We start from the raw sequence: 22,942 nt of genomic DNA on the forward strand, positions 1-22,942 counted from the left end.
ACTGAGCCTTTAATACCATCAGATATCAGTTTCTTCATTATTCATGGTCTCTGATTTTGTCTAACCATTGTACAACTTAAGTGGCCATTTGTGCCCAGAGTCCGTTCAGTTGAACCACCATCTTTTTGGTTCTGCTGTGTAACCAGGAATATTCCTTAGTAATTTTGGGGGTGCCCCTGGTATTAAATGCACTTTTCTGCCACTTCCAGCTAATGATAGGTAATATTGAACAGAGAAGGCAGGGACCAGTAGAACCAACAGTGCCCCAATTCTGTAATGGAGCTGTAATCTTTCTTCTTCAATGGCCGCCTGTGCCTGCCTCATTCTAATTTTAAACACCACAGGCTGTCTGAAACATCAGACGGCCAGAGCCACCTTTCTCTGAGCTCTTGAGACATGTTAGCGAAACTGTGGACAATGCAGTTTTGTGTTCCGATTTATATAGTTAAATAGCCCTAGTATTTGGACTTGACCACAGTTCAAACCTCTAACAAATATGCTTTTACCTCATAGATAATGACTGTGGTGATAACAGTGATGAGGCAGGCTGCAGCCACTCCTGCTCCAGTACCCAATTTAAGTGCAACAGTGGCCGTTGCATCCCTGAGCACTGGACCTGCGACGGGGACAACGACTGTGGGGACTACAGCGACGAAACTCATGCCAACTGTACCAATCAGGGTAAGGACAGGAGGCATGTGTTTGATACGGACTCTTCTCTGAGAACGAGTGTGGCCTAATGGTGGTGCGATTGGGTATGATAAGAACATTTAGTTCACTCTTTTACAGGTAAGGGTTCTAAATCTAATGTTCTATAAAGCAAATTGCAGCATACATTGATTTACTCATAAGCGCACAATTTATTAAGCTGTATGTGTTGTGTGTAAGAATTGCAAATATTTTGACAAACAGCAGAAAATTACACCACCTTATTTATATTACGGAAACATCTTTTTGGAATTCTTTAAGAATGTTGAAGAAAACCTCATAATGATGTGCATATATCTCACTATTGCTATTATCAGAGGTGACAAGATAGGGCCATTCTTTTAAAGAGATGGAGCTCTAACTAAAAAGAGATTAGGAAGGGATCGCATCATCTTTTGAAAAAACTAGATTCTTCATAGAAAGGGCGCCATCCTTTGGCGATAACTAGCTACTGTTAAAGGGCATGCCCCACCTAAGGAAGAAACACTACTCTGCTTTGGAAGGGATAGGACCTCCTTAGGAAGTCACTCCACTCTGCTTAGAAAGAGACAAACACTTTGTTGGAAGGGACAGGACCTCCCTAGGAGAGGACAAACCCTTCCTTAGAAAATAAAATGCTCTTCATAAGTGGACACTATCCACATAAATATAGAAAGGTCTTCAGAAAGAGACAGGACAGTCCTTCGGTAAGGACTCAACCCTCTAGCTAGATACATGGCAAGATTGTATCTAAATTAACGTGACCCTTCTTAGGAAGGCGCAGAGTTCTCCCTAAAAAGAGGTATAACAGGACAAAATACTTCTAATGCCCTCTGTGAAAAGGGACATGAGCTTCTCAAGGTTGGGGCTGGAATAGATTTGAGCCAGGGCCACTTGGCCCTCATTTCAAAACAGTATGCTTTTTAAGAAGGGTTGGGCCTCCTGAGAAAGGAATAGACTTCTCCTTAGGAAAGAACAGGGTGTGGCCCACAATGAGTCAATACTTTAATTAGGAGGGGACATAGCACTTTGAGAGAGGACATAATGGCCTCAATAGGAGTGTTAATGCATAATTGAAGGCATTTAAAATGCCTCTTCTTGATGTATTTTTCTGATGTCACTTCTAGAAATCCATTTCCAGGTGTATATTGCTGGGAGTTTGAGAAGTCTCATTTTATGGCCCCATTATATGAATTTTTGTACTCTTAGGATGCGCGATTAATGTTCATTGCTGAAGCTCTACAGAATAGTCTGAAAATGTTTTCAATTCCATTCCTCTTTCATAGCTACGCGTCCGCCAGGTGGCTGCCACACTGATGAGTTTCAATGCCGCCTGGATGGGCTCTGCATTCCTATGCGGTGGCGCTGTGATGGGGACACTGACTGCATGGACTCCAGTGATGAAAAGAACTGTGAGGGGGTTACTAACATCTGTGACCCAAATGTCAAGTTTGGATGCAAAGACTCTGGTAAGTCTATGTTGCATGAGACCGAGAAATATATTTGGTCATGGTACAGAAGTGAGCAACTACTTTTTTCATTTGAGAGATTTTCTTTCCCCTCCCATGGGGTCTCATTGTATGTTTGTTCAAGCCATGCTTCTGTAGGTTTGTGTCAGGATCCAGGATCCCTGGGTACTCCAGCAAATCAGGTGTTCAGCATGCCCTCTTCTCTAGACAAAGCCGAATCCCACAGAAACATGTCAAGAGAATTGTTAAAAAAATTATGATTGCAAAACATTTTATTTTTTCCTCTAGTCTCCCACTTCTTTATTTCTTTCCCTTATTTCCAGCCATCTCACGTCTATTTTTTCTCCTCTATTCATGGTCTTCTACCCTACCTTCTTGCTCTATTGTGTTCCCATTCCTTCCTTGCATTCACTACCTTGCACTCCCATCTCCATTTTAATTTTGATCTCTTATTTACATTACTCTTTGACACGTCTCCTGGCCCTGTCGTCCTTGCTCATTTTCAGCTCGGTGCATCAGTAAAACCTGGATCTGTGATGGTGACAGTGACTGTGAAGATAATTCTGATGAAGAGAACTGCGACACACGTGTGTGCAAGCCCCCATCCCACACCTGTGCAACTAACACGTCCGTCTGCCTGCCACCAGAGAAACTCTGTGATGGCACCCCGAACTGCATCGATGGCTCAGATGAGGGCGAGATGTGTGGTAAGTGACATGGTTTTGGTGTGAACCAGCCACAACACATGAGTGATGGCAGCACTGTCAAAAAGGTTGTTCAACAGCATGAGTTCAAAGGCACTGCATTTGGGACTGTGTATTTTGCCATTCATGTGGGAAGGTAAAACTCATTTCACAATTTTGAAAAGCCTTTGTACTGCCCTCAACAGCCATCGGTTTAATGGAAAGAGCACTTGGCTGTGCTTGTGTTAATATGACCCGTACTTATGCCAAACTTAACTTATTCAGGGAACATACACACACAGGTATTTAATGGAGACCTTTTAGAGTGTGACCCTGAAATGGCCTGAACAAATAGCATGTATATTTTATTTCAATACAAAAGGGTATATCAAGGCATTGCATGTAGATCTAGTTGTAGTTCGAAGTTTGTGTAGGATGGTGAAACACGTCTTACACTTTTGAAAAGTTCTTGAACTACTCCGCATTCAAATGTTTAAACAAAAGACACTACTTTGCAGGAGGTAATACCATCTGTGCTTATGCCAGCCCTAACATATACGTGTTACAGACACGCACAAGAGATGAAAGGAGACCTTGCAGATGTGACCCTGAAATGGCCTGAACAAATGGTCTATACATTATATTCCAATAAAAAGTTGTCCATTAAGGAAGTAGTAGGAAGGTGCAAAAAATTGTTGAGAACTCATCTTAGAACTAGGCAGTCGATGAACAGGCTCAGAGAAAGTTTTTTTTTATTTTGTGAAGAATTGTTGTTTTACTGCTATTTTAAGAGACTCCAGCTTTGCTTACCCCCACATCAACAAAAATATGCAGCTAAAGAAAACCTATAATTCGCTTAAAGGGACCATGTACTTTAATAAAACCAAAAAAACGTTTTTCCTTTCTGTGAAAAATGTAATTCTCAATCTGGGGTTCTCCATTGATCATAAACACTGAAAAGTCCCACCCACGTGTGGGTATTCCGGAGCACTTCTTTACCGTATGTCTTAAGTGTAGATGTTCGCCTTGCTTCAGTAAGGCGTGGAGAAGCACTTGAGATATTAATGTTTTGCAGCATATTAAGAAGGCTATATTGGCCAATTGTTTCAAAATTGCATTTGAGAAAGGGTAATGTAGACTTAAATGGACCAGAAAAATTTAATGGAATTGCATTATTTTTGATTATCTAAATCTCATTGACAAACCATTTATAAGGGGAAAAGATAAAGAAGGAAGAGGACAATGTGGCTTCATAGGTAGCAAGGCTGCAGATATGAACACAGTCTGTGCCTTTAAAGGCTCACAGCCCACCAGTATTCCAGCATACCCAGCTGGTGGCAGATATTTCAGGTTTTTTTCTGGCTCCTGGTCACAGGATCTTGGAGCACTAAGCTCAGCCTTTTAGGCTTTTTTTCTTCAAAAATATCACTAAAACATTTTGACAGCTACTTTACGATGGTTTTCAACTGTTCAAGTGTTTTTTCTGTCATTTTCTGACAGAAAAGTATTTTCGTTGGTCAAATAAAATGCCATCCTTATTTGTCAAGTGTCCTGCCTGTGGAAGAAAGAAGGCCAAGTCAGACCCACATGGTTTGTATCGGTTGCTGTACTGACAGCCATATTCCTGACTGATGTCCACACTGTAGGACCTTTTCCAGAAATATCCTGGGGGACAGAGAAGATTTGCCTCCATGGGGCAGAGGAGAGATGCAGGCAGCAGTAGGCGCAGTCTGAAGGTGGGACGTCACAGGAGCACATACATCTCCTCAAGCTACGAGTGGTTCATCCAGCACTAAAGGCTTTTCTTCCATCCTTCAAAACGAAACCACTTCTTAAGACAGACAATACAACATCAATGTACTAGTTGAAAAAACAAAATGGAACAAGATCCAGAGCCTCTGCCTCGCGAACCTCAAACTATTTGGATTTGGAATCTGCTGATAGCCAGAGACCTGACAGTCACTGCAATCCATCTTCCAGGGACGCAAAATGTTCAAGCAGACTCCCTAAGCAGCATTCTTCAGTAAAACCACAAGTGGGTTCTTCACGACTAGGTTTTGCAAATTATCTTCTGCATGTGGGGTTTTTATCACAAAGATTTACTCGCAGCTGCAGAAAACAAAAAATTGCCCAACTTCACCTCGGGGTACTAACAGGGACACTGGGGAGTGCCCTATGGACCAACTGATCTGGCAAATGTCTCTAGGTTTTTCCTCCAATCCACCTGATTCCACCAGTAATCATCAAATAGTCTTACTTAAAGTCCAGAAGGATTTTGATAGCTCTGGAGTGGCCCCGATAATGGCGGTGCACAAACATTCTTCACATTTCGAAGCATCCACACATTAAGCGGCTGTGCAGACCGGACTTTCTCATGTAGTTCGCGGGCATATGGTTCATCCCGTTCTCTCCTCTTTGCGTTTGGCAGCATGACTCCTGAGCTAGTACAATATGGACATTTGAATCTTCCACAAAAATGCATGAACATTCTCAAGGAGGCTAAACAACCATTAACACTAGGAGCTTATTCTTTAAAATTGAAGAGATTTTGTATCTGGTGTTCTGACAAGAAAGACGATCCAATAAAGTGCCAAGAAGAAGCTTTTCGTCTATATTGGCTTTATCTGACCAAATGAGGCTTACAATTCTCTTATATTAAAGTTAATTTGGTGGCAATTACTACCTTTGGAAAATGTCCTTCCAAACTTCTTCTTTAAAAATTCCTGATACTAAAGACTTCTTAGAGGGTTTCAAAAAGTTTTCCTTGAACGCCGTGTTATCATTCTACCTTCCCTGTTGCTGTGTTTGTTATGATTTGGTTTAGTATTTTCTGACCGTTTTTTCATCTCACCTCTTCTGATATTGTTCTTAAGTATCACTAGCCTGCCATTATTCCTCTGGAATTGGCAGGCCAATGAGGTTGTTGTATTTTTCATATTTTGGGGCTTGATGTATGTGGTGAAGTGTGTTGAGTGGGGTGAATGGATATTCAATGATTTGTAAGATGGGGATGGTGATTCTTGGAGTGTGCTGGCTGGGGCCAGTTTTGGTAAACTGTGAGTAGTCCGAGCAAGATAAGCAGGTCCGGTGAACAGGGTGCACCATTCTTGAACCATCACTATCTAGCTAGAGATCATTAGGCTGCCAAATTGGCACTGAACAAATCCATATTTAAGTCTACCACATGTACCTTGAAGGAGCTCCACTGGCTACCAGTCAAAGAACGAAGTAAGTTCAAAGCCTTATGTATAGCTCATAAAGCGATAAATGTAACAGGACTGAGTCTACTACAAAGGATATTTTGCCACTGTAGACTTTCGAGGCTCTTACGATCTTAGTCAGCCAACCTTGTTTATGTGCTAAGCTTTAGCAAAACAAGGGGAGGCGGGCGATCTTTTCAAGTCAAAGCCGCTCAATTATGGAAACTCCCTCAGATCTAATGGAAATCTGTTGAGCTTCAGGAAGAACCTAAAAACTTGGCTCTTCCCCAAGTAGAGGATGTAATCCACCATGCCTTCTGTTGCAACATTAAGAAAGGTTCCTTTTGTATTGTTTGGTAGTTTGAAAGCACCATGATACTTGTCGGGTGAATGTTTGTGCTCTGCAAATTGCTAATTGTAATAATAATAGTCACACCTCTAGATAGAAAAAAGATTTACAATCATTATTTGCTTAGGGTACCTATTGTATATTTCGATTTGTTGCGTGCCTTCTAACCATCCAACAACTCAAGACTGTTTTTTATTTTGAGCTCTCGCGTTTGCACTATTGAACACTGAGACAGTATATGATGAATGAAGTCACTCCCCCACAGCCTAAGAGTGAATGCTATAACATTCACCATATCACATATCACTCCTATAACATTCACCATATCATATAATACCACTCCTGCTACGTAAGCTGGTCAGCACATCTAGGAAGCAGTCACTGCTGGCTACGCTGAATAAGTAATAAATTACCACTACAGGGCATGGAGTACATTGTATGCCACTGGTGTCCAGGACACTGTTTGTCAGTCTATACAGCAAGTGTAGGTGCAGATGACTTGCTGTGCACACGTCTGCCATTTAGTGTCGATCTGTGCCTGGTACAAGTTGTTTTTGTTAGGAGTTTTGGTTTTGAGGTGGCTCATAGTGCCTTTCCTGAAACCACAATAAATCAGGATACAGACTTCACCTCCAATTGTTCTGGTCTCCATCTGATTCAGACGTGTTTCGAGAGTTCCATTACTGCTGTGCAGCGAACTAAAACTTTCAAAGCCTAGTGTGGTCCAGACCGTTTAGTACAAAAAGACGCTCTCTGCACTCGAGCATTCTTGAGGGTGTGAACTGGAGTTTCTGAACCAGGAGTAATCCAAATGACCTTCAGCATTGAAGTCCGCTTTGAAGCCAGAAAATACCTCAACACCAAATGCACAATAGTTGCAGCAGGAAAACACTATAGAGTTAAAAACGCCACATCTACAGCAAAGGACAATTTATATTGACTCAGAAACATGTCCTATCGTCACTTGCCCTGCTCAGTCAGCACCACCACTTCACAAGAAGTACAAGCACTCTTTTAAGGTGGCCATTTCAGAAGAAAGTGAGTTTTTCCCTATTCCAGAAAACAAACCAGTAGATCCAAGCCCACCAGCCCCACCACCATGACTGCTGTCCACACCACACTTTATCTACGCGTACCCCTCTCGATCCAATGCCTTCATATCATGATCGAGGCCTTCAGAACAACGAGAAAACGCTTGGCATTACACCATGGTGAATGTTCATGATGACTTCTCTGGAATCACGCCCAGTCAAGGCTTCCCCATATAACACCTCTGCATACCACGCAGTTAAAGCAGGTACAGTAGCACATTTAATAGTTCCGCTGCAAGTGAAAGAGGATGAGAATGAGTTAGTCATGAAAGCAGTTCGGAGTACGGTTCTTGCCGGTGCTCAAGACTGTGTTCACTTTAAGGAGCCTCTCAAAGTCAATGCGATAGCACCATGGTTATCATTGTAGGCCTCAGTTATTTCCATGCTAATTCATTGATTGTCAATATCACCTGGAAAAGATTGTCAATATCACCTGGAAAAGAGCACAGTTAAGGGACCACCTCTCCTCCCATGCCAAGGAGAGCACAAATATTTACGCCACTTTGAATGTGGACAGCAATGCAGTGGCATTTGTTGAATTCCATGGCCATTCATGTTATGATTGGGACCAGTGGGAGGACATAATGCAACATTTCCCTGAAGCATACACAAAGAGAACACAGGAAATAGTTCAGTAAGCCAAGTCAACATTAGTAGTCTTTTATGACTATGCTTGAATTGGAATTTCAGGTTTCTTATCAAATGTTCAACAATTCATAGGCCTACCTTTCTATGGCCAGTACCATTTTGGAACAAAAGTAGATGAGATGCTTTAGAAGATTAAATAAAAAGCCACTAAAGCCTTGGAGTCCTTCAGCAGCAGAAGGCAGGTTTCTGCAGGATGCAGGCGTGCCCATCACCAAAGGACCAGCCTAGTAAATCCAGGTAACACTAGCAGCAGCAAGTCCCTTAAAGAGGGGCAGGAGTCAGGCTAGCATGGACAGTACTCAAGAGGAATTTTTCATGACCACAGCTTCAGCATTGTCAGAGGTGCCCAAGATAGAGGCACCTCTGTCACCAACAGTGACCTTTCTTTAATTTCGCCCGGACCACCAAGACCTGTCAAGCGAAGACTGGAATTATGCCATACTCATTTGGAGTTCAGAACTTCTTATCAGCAGCTACTGTCCCCCATCGCCCACAGCTGTCTAGAATTTCACACTACCCATCTGTGTCACATGCCCGGCTTTCATAAAATCAACAAGTAACAAGCACAGAGAAGGCCAAGGAGTATTTAAAGACCAGCGAGTATAAACTCCCAACATCGATTCCAAATAAAAAATAATACCCGGGTCTGTCCACTGATATGACTAAAGGGTGATGTCTCTGACATGGCAAAAAGAAGACCTATTTCTTTAGGATGGGAACTCTCACCAACCCTTAGGTGTCATGCTTCATCATAGAGTTCCCCTTCACTGCAGCAACCTGATGTGATGTTGGCTATGACTCTTAAAATAGAAGGAGCTCTTTAGATCTTCAAAAGCCCTATGTGAATCGGTTGTGGGTGACTGTTGGCAGTGGCTAGGCCGGGCTAGCTGTTGAAATTTGCTTGTCCAGTCTGCAATGATGGACTTGAAGATAGGTTTTATATGGGTCACGCTCAAGAGGCACAACAAATGCTGCCATTCCTGCGGTGACCCTCTAATTTACATGCCCTAGGCACCATATATTAGGAGCTTACAATTAGCTTATGCCAATCTAGTATGCGTTAACTCGACATACACATTTTGGGGTCAGCACACTGGCTCTGAGGTCTGTTTAGCAGGCCTCAGTGCACTTTTGAGTTAAAAAAAAAAACACAGCATCAGTCCAAAAACCTAGGGGTGACCATACAAAAATAGGCATTTCCTATCATCTGTCTTTCCATTGCTTACAATCAGGTTGTGAAGTTTTCAAGACCTCGTTTCCCATGATTTGGCTATAATGTCAATCTATGTGGGTGTGACAGGTTTACGTTATTTTTTTAAGGATGGTTAACATGTAACATTGAGGTGGTGAGTGCCCAGCAATGTTGACCGCTAAAGGTGGTTGAGGTTGTATCTAATGTGTACTGTTGGCGTAGTGCAAGTATAACCTTATGTAGATGTGCCATTGAGGTGTCAAATGCGTAGCAAACTGGATGGTTTGGAGCCATTTTGTGTGCATGATTATGGCACAAGTTGTGTGTAATGTATACTATTGTAAGGCTAAGAGTGAAAAGTGAAACGTGATCTAAATGTTTGATGTGGCTTTGAGGGGGCAAGCGCTTAGCCAACTACACGTATCGGAGGAATGGTCTGCAGTTGATGTTACAATGAGTTGTGTCTATTGAGAACTATTGGTGTGACCAAGTTGTTTTGTTTGCTAGGGCCTTTTTGATGGAGTGTTGTCCTGTGGGAGAGAAACACAAAGGAGAGACAATGCAGGGATCTCAGACATGCAGATCACAAAATATTTCTCTAGTTCATTCTTATGACTTCAGTGGAAGGCAATAATAAGTATTGAATCGGTAAATGTGGCATTCCGTTTGGCAAAGGTACACTTAAAGTAAGAAAGACAGTCGAATAGGAGATAAAAGATGGGAGGGCTTGCTAGAACACTCTAACACAAGAGGAAGACGTGTGCAGAAACGAATGGAATCAGTGGTCTAGCCCTTGAGGTAGAGGTGAAAACTCTGGAATACGCGGCTTTCAGTGTAGTTGCTCACTATGCTCGTAGTCCTCCTGGAAGAAGGAGCAGCCATGATATTCGGTGATTATAGTCTTCTACGAATCTCATTGAATGAAGTCTTGTGGACCATTCGAAAGTCCTACTGCTTACATGCCTTGAGTCCCCTACACTCTGATTCCAATGGACTTGAATTCCAGCCAGCACCACCCCAGTGCAACCAGCAGGTCTCCATTAACCTGTGGCATTCTGTGACGTACGCTGTTCAATGTCCAGAGTGCCATAACTGGTTTTCTGTGGCTGATTTATAAAGTGGGCTGCAGGTTTCTGGAACTGAATCTTACATAGTTCTCAGAGGTCCTTTACTGCTTTGCGATTTTACAAAGAAAAGATACCACCCTTGGCACGTGTAGGATTACCAACAACCACATGTAAGCTACAGTGTTTTATTGAAAATCATGCCTCCTAGCTGCTACTGAAATTGCTGAAACTGCCCGATTAAGATTAAAGGATGATGATTTCAATCGGGTCTCATTTATATATATCATATCATATCTCATACTGTCAACCAGGATGAGGAATCGTACAGTCATGTCTGTGGATCTAGAGCTCAATTTTGTGATTTCTTGTGATGTAATTGTTGGGTTAATGTAATGCAACGCTGTATCTTGTGGGGTCACCAATATTCTATTTAGTTGCATTGAAATTATCAGACTACTGGCAAGTATGCAAAATCTGGGCAGACTACAGCCTTCCTCTTCTCTCCCAATTACCCCCTCCCACCCGTGGCAAACACTTTTATTCAGCCCTGTCCTACCTCACTGTTTTATCCAAGGCTCTTACTCTTCGGCCAGTCCTGATGTCTCAGTAACTAGTACACACAAAAAGAAAATCTATAAATGAAATGCACAAATCAATGGGGTTCGGTCTTTGACTGTCCACTGTCTTTTCACAGATGAGTGCCTGCTGAATGGCGGTGGCTGCAGCCACAACTGTTCAGCTGTTCCTGGGGAAGGGATGGTCTGTTCTTGCCCACTTGGCATGGAGCTGGGTGTTGACAACAAGACATGCCAAATCCAGAGCTACTGCGCCAAGCACCTGAAGTGCAGCCAGCGGTGTGAGCAAGAGAAGTACAGCGTCAAGTGCTCCTGCTATCCAGACTGGGTTTTGGAAGCTGATGGCGAGAGCTGTAGGAGCCTGGGTAAGAAGATGGTGTTGGGCAGAGAACTGGTTAATGCTGGTCTTTTCGTCAGAACAATTAAAAAATGTGTGTTCTTTTTATACATTAGGCAGCATTACTGTCAATGCAGACTTACTTGTTGCTTTCTGCTCCTCTGCAAACCCCATTTCCAGACATCTTTGTTCATATCTAGGATGCTGCAAAATGTTGGTCATAAACATGGCTCTACAGGTCAGACATAGAAAAGCAAGCAGACGTGCTTACTAAAATTAATGGTCCCCATATTTGACAAGAACAAATGAGTTGTGATGGGAGAGATATGTTAACCTCATTTGCAGCCGTCTTTTTAGAAAGTGAAATACAGAGATTGATTTGCTTAACCCCTTCGATGCGGATGACAAAGCCAGCTCGTCATGGGCGTTCCCTGCGCTACGCGGATGACAAGCTGGCTTTGTCATAAACAGCGCATTTTTGAAATTCCAGCGCACAGCGGGAAAACGCGGTAGCGCGGTAGAGGTTAAACTTCTAATAGTCATTATTATGTTTATGTGAGCAAGCTCACTCCACTCACAAGATTATTTTTTAGTTCCATCTCCAACATATACTTTGAACTTTTATGAATTTTAAACTGATGTAAAACACTTCATATATAATGAAAGTTCATCTAAAATTATGGAAATCATTCATAGATTCAGTTTTTTACTGCTGTAAGTCATACTTGTCAATAGACTGGGTACACAGATATATTCATAGACGAGGCATTGGTATATTAAAGGAGTTTCACTTAATTCCTTGAATATTCTGTTGGATTTTTTTTCTCTAAGTAAACCATGGCTCAACATCTTTCTGAAGAATTATTTATGAATGTCTGTAGATTTATCCTGCATCAGAATGACAAAATGTAACCATATTCTGCTTACTTGAACCGGTGATTTTATGATTCACCTTAACTGTTGTTTAGTTTGTGTGGCTTGCTGAATCATGGCAGTGTGTTCCAAGAAGTTACAGATCTTCCCTCCAGGGGTGGTTGATGAAATATGATCTGGAAATGGTTGTAAGAATATGATATGGTGGCTTCTAATTTTACACCAGTAGCCATATTGTTAATTATTCCCGTAAACTGCCTACATAAGAGGCAGCAGTTTCTCTCAGGTCTTTGTTTAGTAACACTGAATAGGCTTCTCTCACTCCCTCAAGATTGTTCCAGCCATTCCATTCCAAATGTGACTTTCTGTAAGTTTTACCACTTCCTGTTCAGTACCTATGATTATTTTGTGACGCATATTAGAGAGCTTCTAAGCTGCCTGACTGCATTCTGCTCCTTCCATATCTTTGAAAGCAGATTGATGTATCAAATCTACTTTTCTAGCCTGTTCGCTCCATGGCTAATAGTCTAGCCAATAACTCCTACTGCTGCATTTTGTTGATTGTAATTCTGTTGTTGACTGGTCTAGTCTCCCTTTCATGGGGTCCACTTACTTTACTGTGCGTCCATTCCACCGATTCCGATGTGTCCCTTACCTTTCCACCTTTGGGTAGAGATTAATATGCCTTGGTATGCTAAAAAGGATACAAGGACGCCAGGGTGTTGTGTATCTTCTCGTCCTGATTTGCACAGACATATGCCATGGAGACACAACTGACAGAAAATCCAGAATGTTGTTGTACAAATACACTGCCTAACATTTGAAAATGCCTTTAAAATAGAATGTTACAAAGCTTTGGGGATTTTTCAAATGAATATAGTTGTTTTTTTGTTTGTTCTGCTATTTAAAATTACGAAGGGGGGGGGCAAGATTTTAATGTATAAGCCACTTCTGATGAATAATTCTAAACATATATTTCTTAGCTTGATTATATTCCTCAGGGGCCCGAAACATTTCATAACAAGGCTCCCGTGCACCTCTATGTTGCGTGGTGTGGCTTATAGTAGACTTTGTGCCACCCCAGAAGTGACAGAGTGGTGCCACATATCAGTGCCACCACTGTAGGCCGACGTCAGTTTCTTTCTTTCTTCTCACTGGAATGTGGTTCTGGAGCTCCGCAAAATGAAATTCAATGTGCAAAGAAACAGGGTCTTATCCTAAAACAATCGGTTTCCAACCATGCTGTGAGTGCAGAAAACAAATGAGGCTCGATTATCTTTTTTGCTCCGACTATGGCCAAAGCTTGCTGCCGCTATGAGAAGATGATGGTGGGGGTGTGGATGATTTACCCTCTGTCCTCCCATTGTGATGAGTCTATACATGGACTTACAGGAGGCCAGTGGGTTTAATACTTCCCATGATACAGGGTTGAAATCCACACTCTTGGGCTCCTAGTGGAAGAGAGTTTTTCCTTTACTGTGGTAATTCGGTGAGCAGCCGAGGTCCTGAACCTATGCCTGCCTTCAGTTGAACTCAAGACAAATGTACATAAACATATTTTACAACCTCATTTGAACCCTTGCTTCCATTTAACAAAGCCCTTTCTGACACGCTAATGGGCACTTGGTACAAGCCTTGTTCTTGCCTGCCGGGGAATAGGCAGGGGGCCAGCTACCATAGCCTTGTTCCTGGCTACTCTGATTTCCTTACACAGTATCCTATTTCAGAGATGCTGGTGGTTCAGGCTTCCATTTTCAAAATAAACCACAATTGATTCCCTATGAGCCCCAGGACAGGAATAAAAAAATGATTACGGTATTAAGAAAATAAATGTTCTCTTCGACTAGCTTAACTTTGAGCTCAGTCACTGCTGTTTGTTTTTTGGAGCTGGTATACTCCTGCCCTCTGTCTGGGAGATAGCCAGTAATTTTGCCAGCGGTACCTCAACTATGCTTTCCATGGCTGAGACAATTCAAGATGGTCAATGTCCTGCCAGATACTGATTTGTGCTGGTGGTAATACTATGAATTGTCTTGAGCTAGGGAGTGCCACTAGTGTGGTGCTCTGTCTCCATGCGTGGATATGATACACACATTTCTCAGGAGTTTGTACAGGCCTGCCTTAAGGATATGCCTTTCAATAGCTCTTGCCTATGTCGCAAAAAAGCTCATCTGCCTTAGAACTCTTTAAAGAGAGAAGAGCCATAGCATGCTCTCTGGGATTTTTCAACCACTGCCGTACAGTTTCCTCACCTGTTAAGGAAATTCCAAGACTACTCAAGTGGATTGGTATACAGGCAACGCCAGTCTCCCAACCATTTCAGCAGTCACTCCAGTTCTATTGGGTATTTTGATCTGGCAGCCAACGCACAGGTAACCATGGGCATCACTCCTCCCAATCCCCCTCCCACGTCTCTAAGCCACTTTTGCTTGCCACTAGTGGCGCACACCCACTACCTTGTGGGAGGAAGGATCCAGCAGTTTTTCTCAGAGTGGTAATCTATCACATCAGACACATGGGTCCTACAAATCATTCAGTATGGCTATGCCTTACCTTTTCTTTTTCCCTCACTACACCTTCCTTCCACACCAGAGCGGCTCTTGGAGAAGTACCTATCCATTATAATGCAGGAGTGCAAGCCTTACTCTCAAAGAAGCCATCTCAAGGGTTCTGGATTTGGAAATGGAAACGGGTTGTTACTCTTGCTATTTCCTCATGCTGAAGGAGGATGAAATTAAAAATGCCCATGTTGGATCAGTTTCTGTCTGCACTGGAACCCAGTAAGTGTTGGCCTTGGATCGTAGGACATGTCTTTTCATATACCCATTTTGCAGTCCCTCAGACTTTAACTGCATTTCCAATGGGGAGAGGGGGCTTTCTAGATCTTTCACTACTGTCGAAAACTTACAATGTCAACTTGTGTGTTGGAGTACTCGCGAAGAGACTTGCTTGAAGGCGCATTCTGTCTGAAATCGAAAATGTGACTCCTGTATTCCCCTCCCCCCCCCAAAGATCATCAGGTGCACAATCAGGTTTTTGTACCGCTCTCTAAGGCGAAATAAGGAAAACCTGAGGAAAGTCAGAAGCAGGTTTGCCATGGTTGCAAAACCATCATGGATCTTCTAGATAACTTCCCTCACAAAGTATATGGGGCTTTGCTCATGCTCTTCTCCACCTGGACTACAGCAGCTGGCATCATCTGGTATTGTGCTAAAAGAAAATCCTCAAACTCCAAGTTCTTCTCCGAGGAATCTTCATTAATGGTCATAAGCACTGAATTTTAACAGCCAGCCCACCTTGTAAAGGCAGAGCCCACATGCTACATATCATTGTTTTAGATAGGTTAGCAGCTTTCTGTTTTGTCTGTTCTGCTGTTTCTGAATCTCTTATCAATAGACCTCCAAAAGCAACTAATGATCCACTGTAGGTTTGTACTTTGTACCTTCATCAAACAGTTATGAAAGGTCTCATTGATGGCAAGGCATGACTTTCTTTGCCGTTCCCCTGACAACATTTCCTCCATCAATTCCTTTAAACTTTGGGAAACCTTGTATACCTTTTTTTATCAAGCCTTCCCTATACTTATCCTTCCTTGTCTTTTGGGCTGTTCATTTAACTTGGTGCCTTGTCTCCCTTCACCATCACCCTGATTTGATGTTTCATGAGTATATCTGTTTGGGCTAAGCTGGCACTGTACAGATTCTTCATAACATAACGGACCAAAGCATACCAACGATCAGGATGCTAGTCTGCATATATTTCTCCTACACTGAACTGAGATCTCCTAAAGATAGGTTGCCCTTCATGGTTTTGATTTCGTTTTTTAAAACATACTTTAGTGAATGTTGTTAAAAATATAGCCAGAGTGGGCTGCTCCTTAGAGACAAATTAATTAGTTGAGGACAGTTCAATTCACATGTTTAGATACTGAATGAAAATTGCTTCTTGTGCATTGGTATGTGCATTAGTCCCTCCTGTAGTTAAGGCACCAGTTTATGGTATGATCGTTGTTTACTTTTGCTATTTATTTGACTCACACATTTCAAAATGCTAACAAGACTGCCAAGTAGTTGTTGAAGGTACAACGAGAGCCTGTAGGTTTTGATGAATGGATCAGGCCCTTTTTGAAGCACTACTGGTCATTCGTAAACTTATGTGCCTCTTCTGTTTGAGTTTAGGGCTGCATAGAGTATTTTGTATGGCCAAAGATATGACACACTCATATTTCTACATGAATTAGATTGTTATCTCTCAATTCTTGTGCTGTCACATGCATACTCGTGCCTTAGTATGTTATACTGCTCCTTTTGGTGAAGGTTGGCAGAAGTTAACTCGAAACTACTAATTTCCGAATCCATTGTTGCTTTTCATACTTTGACCAAAATGCCCATCCTTATAATGTAATGAGTGGATGTAAAACTGGTTTTTATTTTTATTACACAAATTTGGAAATCACCTTGTAAGGATTTAGTGGGCAGGTTTGTGTGCGCCCAGCACTCCCCTGGCTCTACTGCCTTGGTCTGGACTGGTTAAAAAAACAAAAACAGAGACTGGTCCAAATACTATTAAACACAGGATCAATGACTAGAGGAGGAATGTATGTAGGTTGGTATTAATGTTCACTTAATAGCGCATGCTGTTTCCAGTTCTGAAGATGAGATCTGCAGCGTTCTTTTAATTTCTGGTGGCCACATCTGGAGCTTCAGTAGGAGTTTTAGTAGGGTGTTCTGGTGACCTTTCCTGGGGTATTGTGCTAATTTCTAAAGACCATATCTGGAGAAGGATATAGAAGTCGGGACACAGAACTGAGCTAAAAAAACAAATGCATGCTTTGAACTGTAAAGGCTACAAAGAGGTTAAAGATCCAAGTATATGTAAACTGATTAGGATGGAGATGAAAGAAATTGAAGGATAGTATAAGCAAAGTATGTAGGAGATGATGTGAAAGGAGGTCTGTGGCAAAGGGGCCACAGTTAAGAGCATCTCTCAATGTGACAGGATGGTGCTGCCTCCCTAGCAGTTGTTAAGCAATACACCTGAGGGTAAAGATGGAGACCATGTTGGTTGTGGGTGATAATTGTGTATGCTGGCCAATCCTGTCAGCCCGTAACCAGTAGCTGGTGCCATGTTTCTGTAAGTTCTCAAACATCTTCACAGGACAGTGGTTCGTTTATATTGCCTATGCTTGTAGAGTGTTTGTTTTTGGGGGGTATGATCAGTGATGCAAGGGTGTTACGATCCAGCCAAGCTTTTTACTTCCTGCTAATGGTACACTAATGTAGAGGAGAACAATCCGGATAAGCTACCTGCTTTTTATTTGTTTTAACTTGTAAAACAGTATACACCCTCAGAATATACAAGGAAAACAGCCTTTGCGGGGGCCCACCATCTGCTAAAGCTTACAGCTTTGCACAGTGTTTTGCATTTGAAGTGTACTGTCTAGCATGGCTTACTTGATTTAAAATAAGAAACTGTGCGATTGAGTCTAGGTATCTCCTATTCCATTGGGTCTAGAGCTATTCCATATCTGATTGAGAATTGACTTGTACATTGTTTATGACCATGCTTCCACACGATTGGACCGTGGATCCAACACAATTTTTTGACAAATTACATTTATAAATATCCCCAACAGTTACTGTTTGGTATCATTATTACATACTGATGGGAAACCTTTTGCAAAACATCTACTAGCCTTTTTTTAGCAGAATGGGCAGAAGAAGTGAAATAACATTCTGTCAGAAAGTATTTATATCTAAATGCTCAACAGTCTTAAATGTTGTTGCTTTAACAACTTCAGCACAAAGGGCTTGTGCATCAAAGATAAAAACGCAGTTTGTATGTTGCGTCAACTATTCAGCTGCATTCGATAAAGTAGATAGATGACTTTGATCTAAACTAGCTTTGTGGGACATTGAATCAAGGCCTAGTGCACGGAATAGTTGAACTACACAGTAAAACCTGAGTCCAGATAAAGCTATCTAACAGGAGGGTCTTGACTCCTACGATAAGAATGACTATTGCTTTGAAACAAAGATGTGTTTTAATCCATTCACCTGTCTCTCTTTATCTAGCATACATATCAGATAAATTAAAAGAAAATCACAGAGATGCTCAAAACCTGGCCAACGTCCCAGTTCCTTATTTATCATATGCTGACAGTTTAAGTTATTCTTTTCACCAGTGGAACGGGCTGCAGCAACAACTGAATTGATTGCATGCTTGCAACTCAGAAAATAAACTTCAGATCAATTATAAGAAAACGATCATAATGTGTTTTTGATGTACTTGCCCAAAATTATATATAATATTTAATTATGAATGTAGAACTGGACCTTTACTATTAGAAAGTTTGAGAGAGCCTCATTTGGCCTGTGAAGAATTCTATGTATGATTGGGCCTTGACTTATTGTTTTAGGATTAGTCAATACCCGTAGAGTCTTTGGATTGACCAGCTCCTTGTATGATTGGGCTTTCACTTTTATGTTTGTCCAGGCCCTGGAATTGCTGGCATTGATTTCTACATGGTTTTGCACAAGCCAAACTATGATAGGGTCCTACACAGTTTGGTACCAAACCATTAACAATTCAGTATGGCCATCTGCATGGCTAAGAATCACACATGTTTAAGTGGGCCTTGGCTTCCCCATCGTTTAGGGCTATTTACCATACTATTGTGCCCTGGTTTCTGAATATTCAGGACCACCGCATTACAATTGGGTTTTAGATTCCACTCATTTCATGTTCCATGTGTTTATGATTAGATTTTGGTTTCTACTCAGTTTAGATTCTGACCCTCTTCAAAGTAGCCTGGCCTATTCATCGTTTAGGACAAGCCTAATTAAGATTGTGCCTTGGTTTTTATACATTTTAGCACATTGCCCCATATGATTAGGTCCTGGCTACCATGGAGTTTCGGAGAAGCTTAATCAGATTATTCTAAATAAACAGTTACTACGACTGTCCCCATATTTCTTTTAGGCTGAGCTTCAGTGCGTTCTGCATTAGGTCCCTTTACAGTTACGTGTATGATACAGTGTGGTATGGACTGCAACTACAATACGTGAGCCTGACATCCTGCACTATTCAGTACCATGTCCTCAAATTGTTGTGTTTGTGCTTTAGAGCCGTTTTAAACCAGGTACATGTATGATTGTCTTTTGGTGGATTTGGGTTCGGTGTCCATACGTTTTTGAATCTTGAATTCCCAGTTTTCATGCTTTAGTGACATTAGAGTTGCTGCAGCCAAAAAATATATCTAAGATTATAAGGCGAACTGTGAATATGTTCAGAAAGGTGGTGTGAAGCAGCTTTGTTTGACCTTTTTTTCTACCACTGAAGGGGAAAAGAGCTATGTAGGTTTGGAGGATCGTACTGCCAACTCCACTGATAAGATTTATTCTTTTTGCTTTTCTTTCCACTAGACACCTTTAAGCCGTTCATCATCTTTTCCAACCGCCACGAGATCCGCCGTATTGACCTGAATAAAGGGGACTACAGCGTGCTAGTGCCGGGACTGAGGAACACCATCGCCCTCGACTTCCACTTGAACCAGAGTTCCCTCTACTGGACAGATGTGGTGGAGGACAAGATTTATAGGGGGAAGCTCTCAGAGAGCGGAGGTAGGAGCAGGACCTCCAGTGAGGCATATATTCACCAACCTTCTTTGTCTTTTCATCTCTTGTGTTTGTATCAGTACTGTTCTCTTCTGTCCTTTACTCTTCCTTGCTCACTTCTGAAATCATTGTCTGGAGAAGAATAAAGAAAGTCAGGACACTCTCCAGAACTGAGCTCACTAAAAGGTGCATGGTTTGAACCACAAGGGGCATAAACATATTCAAGAATCCATGTATATGTACACTGACCAGGACAGAAATTGGAGAAATGTAAGGATGGTATAAGAAAGTACCTAAGTCATAATGTAAAGTTAGGGCTGTGGAGACCTTGCCACAATTGAACAGCATTTTTCAAAAATATTGTCTTTCCTCTGCCACTCTTGTTTTTTGTTGTTGTTATTTTTGTTTTTGGTCTTCGTCCATCTTCTCCCTTTCATCCCAATTCTTCTCTCAATCTTCCTCTTTATGATCTCTTTCGCACTGTTTGTGTCACTCTCACGACTCACCCCTTCTTGACTTGTTCTTCATTCTTGTCCCGTTTCGCATCTGCGTGCCAAAGTCCTATTTTCATTTATTGCTGTCTGTGTAATCTCACCCTCCTCTTTGTTTCTTTAACCCCAAATTTGCCTCTCCTTTCATGCCTTCTTTAAATTATTGTGCCTCAATGTTGTTAGTGTGTCTGTCTTGTTCTCTGCTCTCTTGTTCATCCTCAAAAGTAAACATCTGGCAAAATATAAGACCTTATGTTTGACCTGTTGGAGACTTTTTTAGGTCTGCCCGCCAAGGGCAGTCATATGCAATCAGCTCAAATCTGTGTATGAAGGAAGCTGGCTCTTTATATAGTGTACCAAAAGGAGGTACTCTGTGTAAACCGCCTAGGCAAACCCCAATTGGCTGATAGAGGCTCAAATGATAACCCAAATGCTCTCTTTTTTGGTAGTGTGGGCGAGCAGTTAGCCTTATTAGAGGGTTGGTTCTAAGCATTTATTGCACACACAAAGGCAATAAGTGAGACACACTCAATAAATTTATTAAAATAGCACTTCTTTTTATATGAATTTAGATACCAAGATCATCACACTCGTAGGTACATTTCTAGTTAAAAATTTGTATGCGTTTCAAAAGCTGTCACTTAGTGCAATTTCTGGAGCAGTAATTTTATCCTATGGGGGAAAAAATGCATTGCATTTAGGCACATAACAGGGACTTACGGGACCCGTCTCACGGACTTAAGGTGAGTATTGAGGAAGGTCCAAGGCTACACCAGCAGGTCACCTCAGGAGGCCCAGGGCGTCCGGGTGCAGAGGTGGGTTACAGCGTCGGTTGCCCCATTCACTTTAATGGAGCGCTGTCCGGTCAGAAAGAGGCTGCAACCTGGGACTGGGGTGGGGTGAACCCACCTGGGGTTTAAAATCTTGAGGTGCTCGGTCACATAGGGACACCGTTAGTCCACTTCTCAACATGCTGTGGGGCTTGGGTGCAGTGGTGTCTGGACGCGTGATGGAGTCACTCAATGTTGGAGGAGGCCTACATAAAGAGGCTGCAGGCGGCGACTGGAAGTCCAGTCTTGGCTAACGCAAGGATGGTTTCATCCATTGAGGATTGCAGGATTCCCTTTGTCCCCATCACCTCCCTCAGACTCATACTCTGGGGCGCGGGTACAAGAGGCACTTTGAGGTGTTGTGTGGTGGTGGTCGGCAGCTCTCTTGGTCTTTTTTCTGCTGAAGAAGGGCAAATAGGACAGCTGGGCCACTCACGATGTGGGTCTCACTGTCCCTGAAGTCCCTTGACATGCAGGTCGATTATCCTTGGCGTTGGTGTCCAGACTGGACACAAAAAACCTTTGCTGCGGCAAGGGTCCGGTACCCCAGGTATTGGTTCTTTTCCACTCCGGTCAGTCCTGGTGTCTTCCCACTTAAAGGGAGGACGGATCAGACCAGTAGGAGCACTGTGGCCTCTTCTTGCGTGGCTGCAGCATCAGTAGTCCTGGTGAGTGGGAGGACATTGATCCGGTCCTTGATTCTTTTGGTGCCTGCGGCTGCAGAGAATAGCTGCTCCAAGGAAGTTATCTGGTGATTTGCAAAGCACTGGCAGCCCTCCGGGTTTCTTGGAGTCTGGACAGCGCTAGGACAAGTCGATTTCTCCATGAGGCTCGGATGCAGTAGGCAGGTAGGCGGGGTTGGTTCCAAGATGGTCACAATCCTCTGTTCAGCAAACTTCTCAGTCAACATCTTCTTTTGGTCTGTCGAATCTGAGATCCTGGCATCAGGGGTGCCACTTAAATACTGTATTCATGGGGGTTCCAGGGAGTGTCCGGTAGTAGCCAATGGGCTACCTACCTTTACGGTGACTACGTTCTCTATATGACCACTTCCTGTAGGAAGTAGTCGTAGCCCTGAACTAGAAGACCTTATTAGAACAAAAATCAAGATGATGGAATTTTCCTAGTCATGGTCACTTCAGGTAACCCACCTTAGGTGGTGGGGCTAGTCTGAGGTTGAACATGCCTCCTGACTAGCCAATTTTCCCAACTGTCCTGGTGTCAAATGGGCCCTAGGCAGGGGGATTTATTTCCCCTATCTGGGGGAAGCCAGGGTTGCATATCACAGGTGGTGGAGGCCTTTGAAGCCTCCTACCTTTATATGCAGTTTACTAGTCCTCCTACTTGGAGGAGGTGACAACCTCTCTTGCCTTTGCAGGCCTTGTTACTGGCCTCAGAGAGCATGAGCTCCCACCTGCAGGTGGCCAGAAACAGGCCTGTGGTGGCAAGCTGGACAGGACCAGTCAGCCAACATACTAGAGGTCGGTACTTTTTCAAGGGTGGTGTCTAAGGTGCCCTCTGGGTTCATGTATTATTAAATCCATCACTGGATTCAGTGTTGGTTTATTAATATGAGGTGTTTGATAACAAACACCATAGGTTTCAGCGAAGCTATTATGTAGCTGGGAAACTCGTTTTGACCAGTGCCCAGTAACTATCTTAAGATGGCTTCCCTGTTCAATAGGACAGTCAGTAATTGAACTGGCGAGCACAGGAGCACATCTGCCCATGCAAATATGTCCTCACATGTAAAGAATCATTTTAGATGCAGTCTCTAGTCCATCTCCTCTTCACCTTCGATCCTGGGATTTGCATGGTGTCCTTGGACTTACAA

At 42.6% G+C, this 22,942-nt stretch overlaps 1 protein-coding gene across 1 annotated transcript in view; it reads left to right on the forward strand.

Annotated features, from left to right (window-relative positions):
- Positions 1-22,942, forward strand: part of LRP1 (LDL receptor related protein 1) — a 1,472,234-nt gene that overhangs the window by 424,458 nt on the left and 1,024,834 nt on the right. Inside the window, 5 exon segments of the mRNA XM_078688974.1 lie at positions 514-681; positions 1,974-2,156; positions 2,663-2,863; positions 11,081-11,326; positions 19,596-19,793. Of these exon segments, the coding sequence (XP_078545100.1) occupies positions 514-681; positions 1,974-2,156; positions 2,663-2,863; positions 11,081-11,326; positions 19,596-19,793 (996 nt within the window).

The sequence above is a fragment of the Lissotriton helveticus genome, chromosome 1_1 (genome assembly GCF_964261635.1).
Source record: "Lissotriton helveticus chromosome 1_1, aLisHel1.1, whole genome shotgun sequence".
Classification (NCBI taxonomy): Eukaryota; Metazoa; Chordata; class Amphibia; order Caudata; family Salamandridae; genus Lissotriton; species Lissotriton helveticus.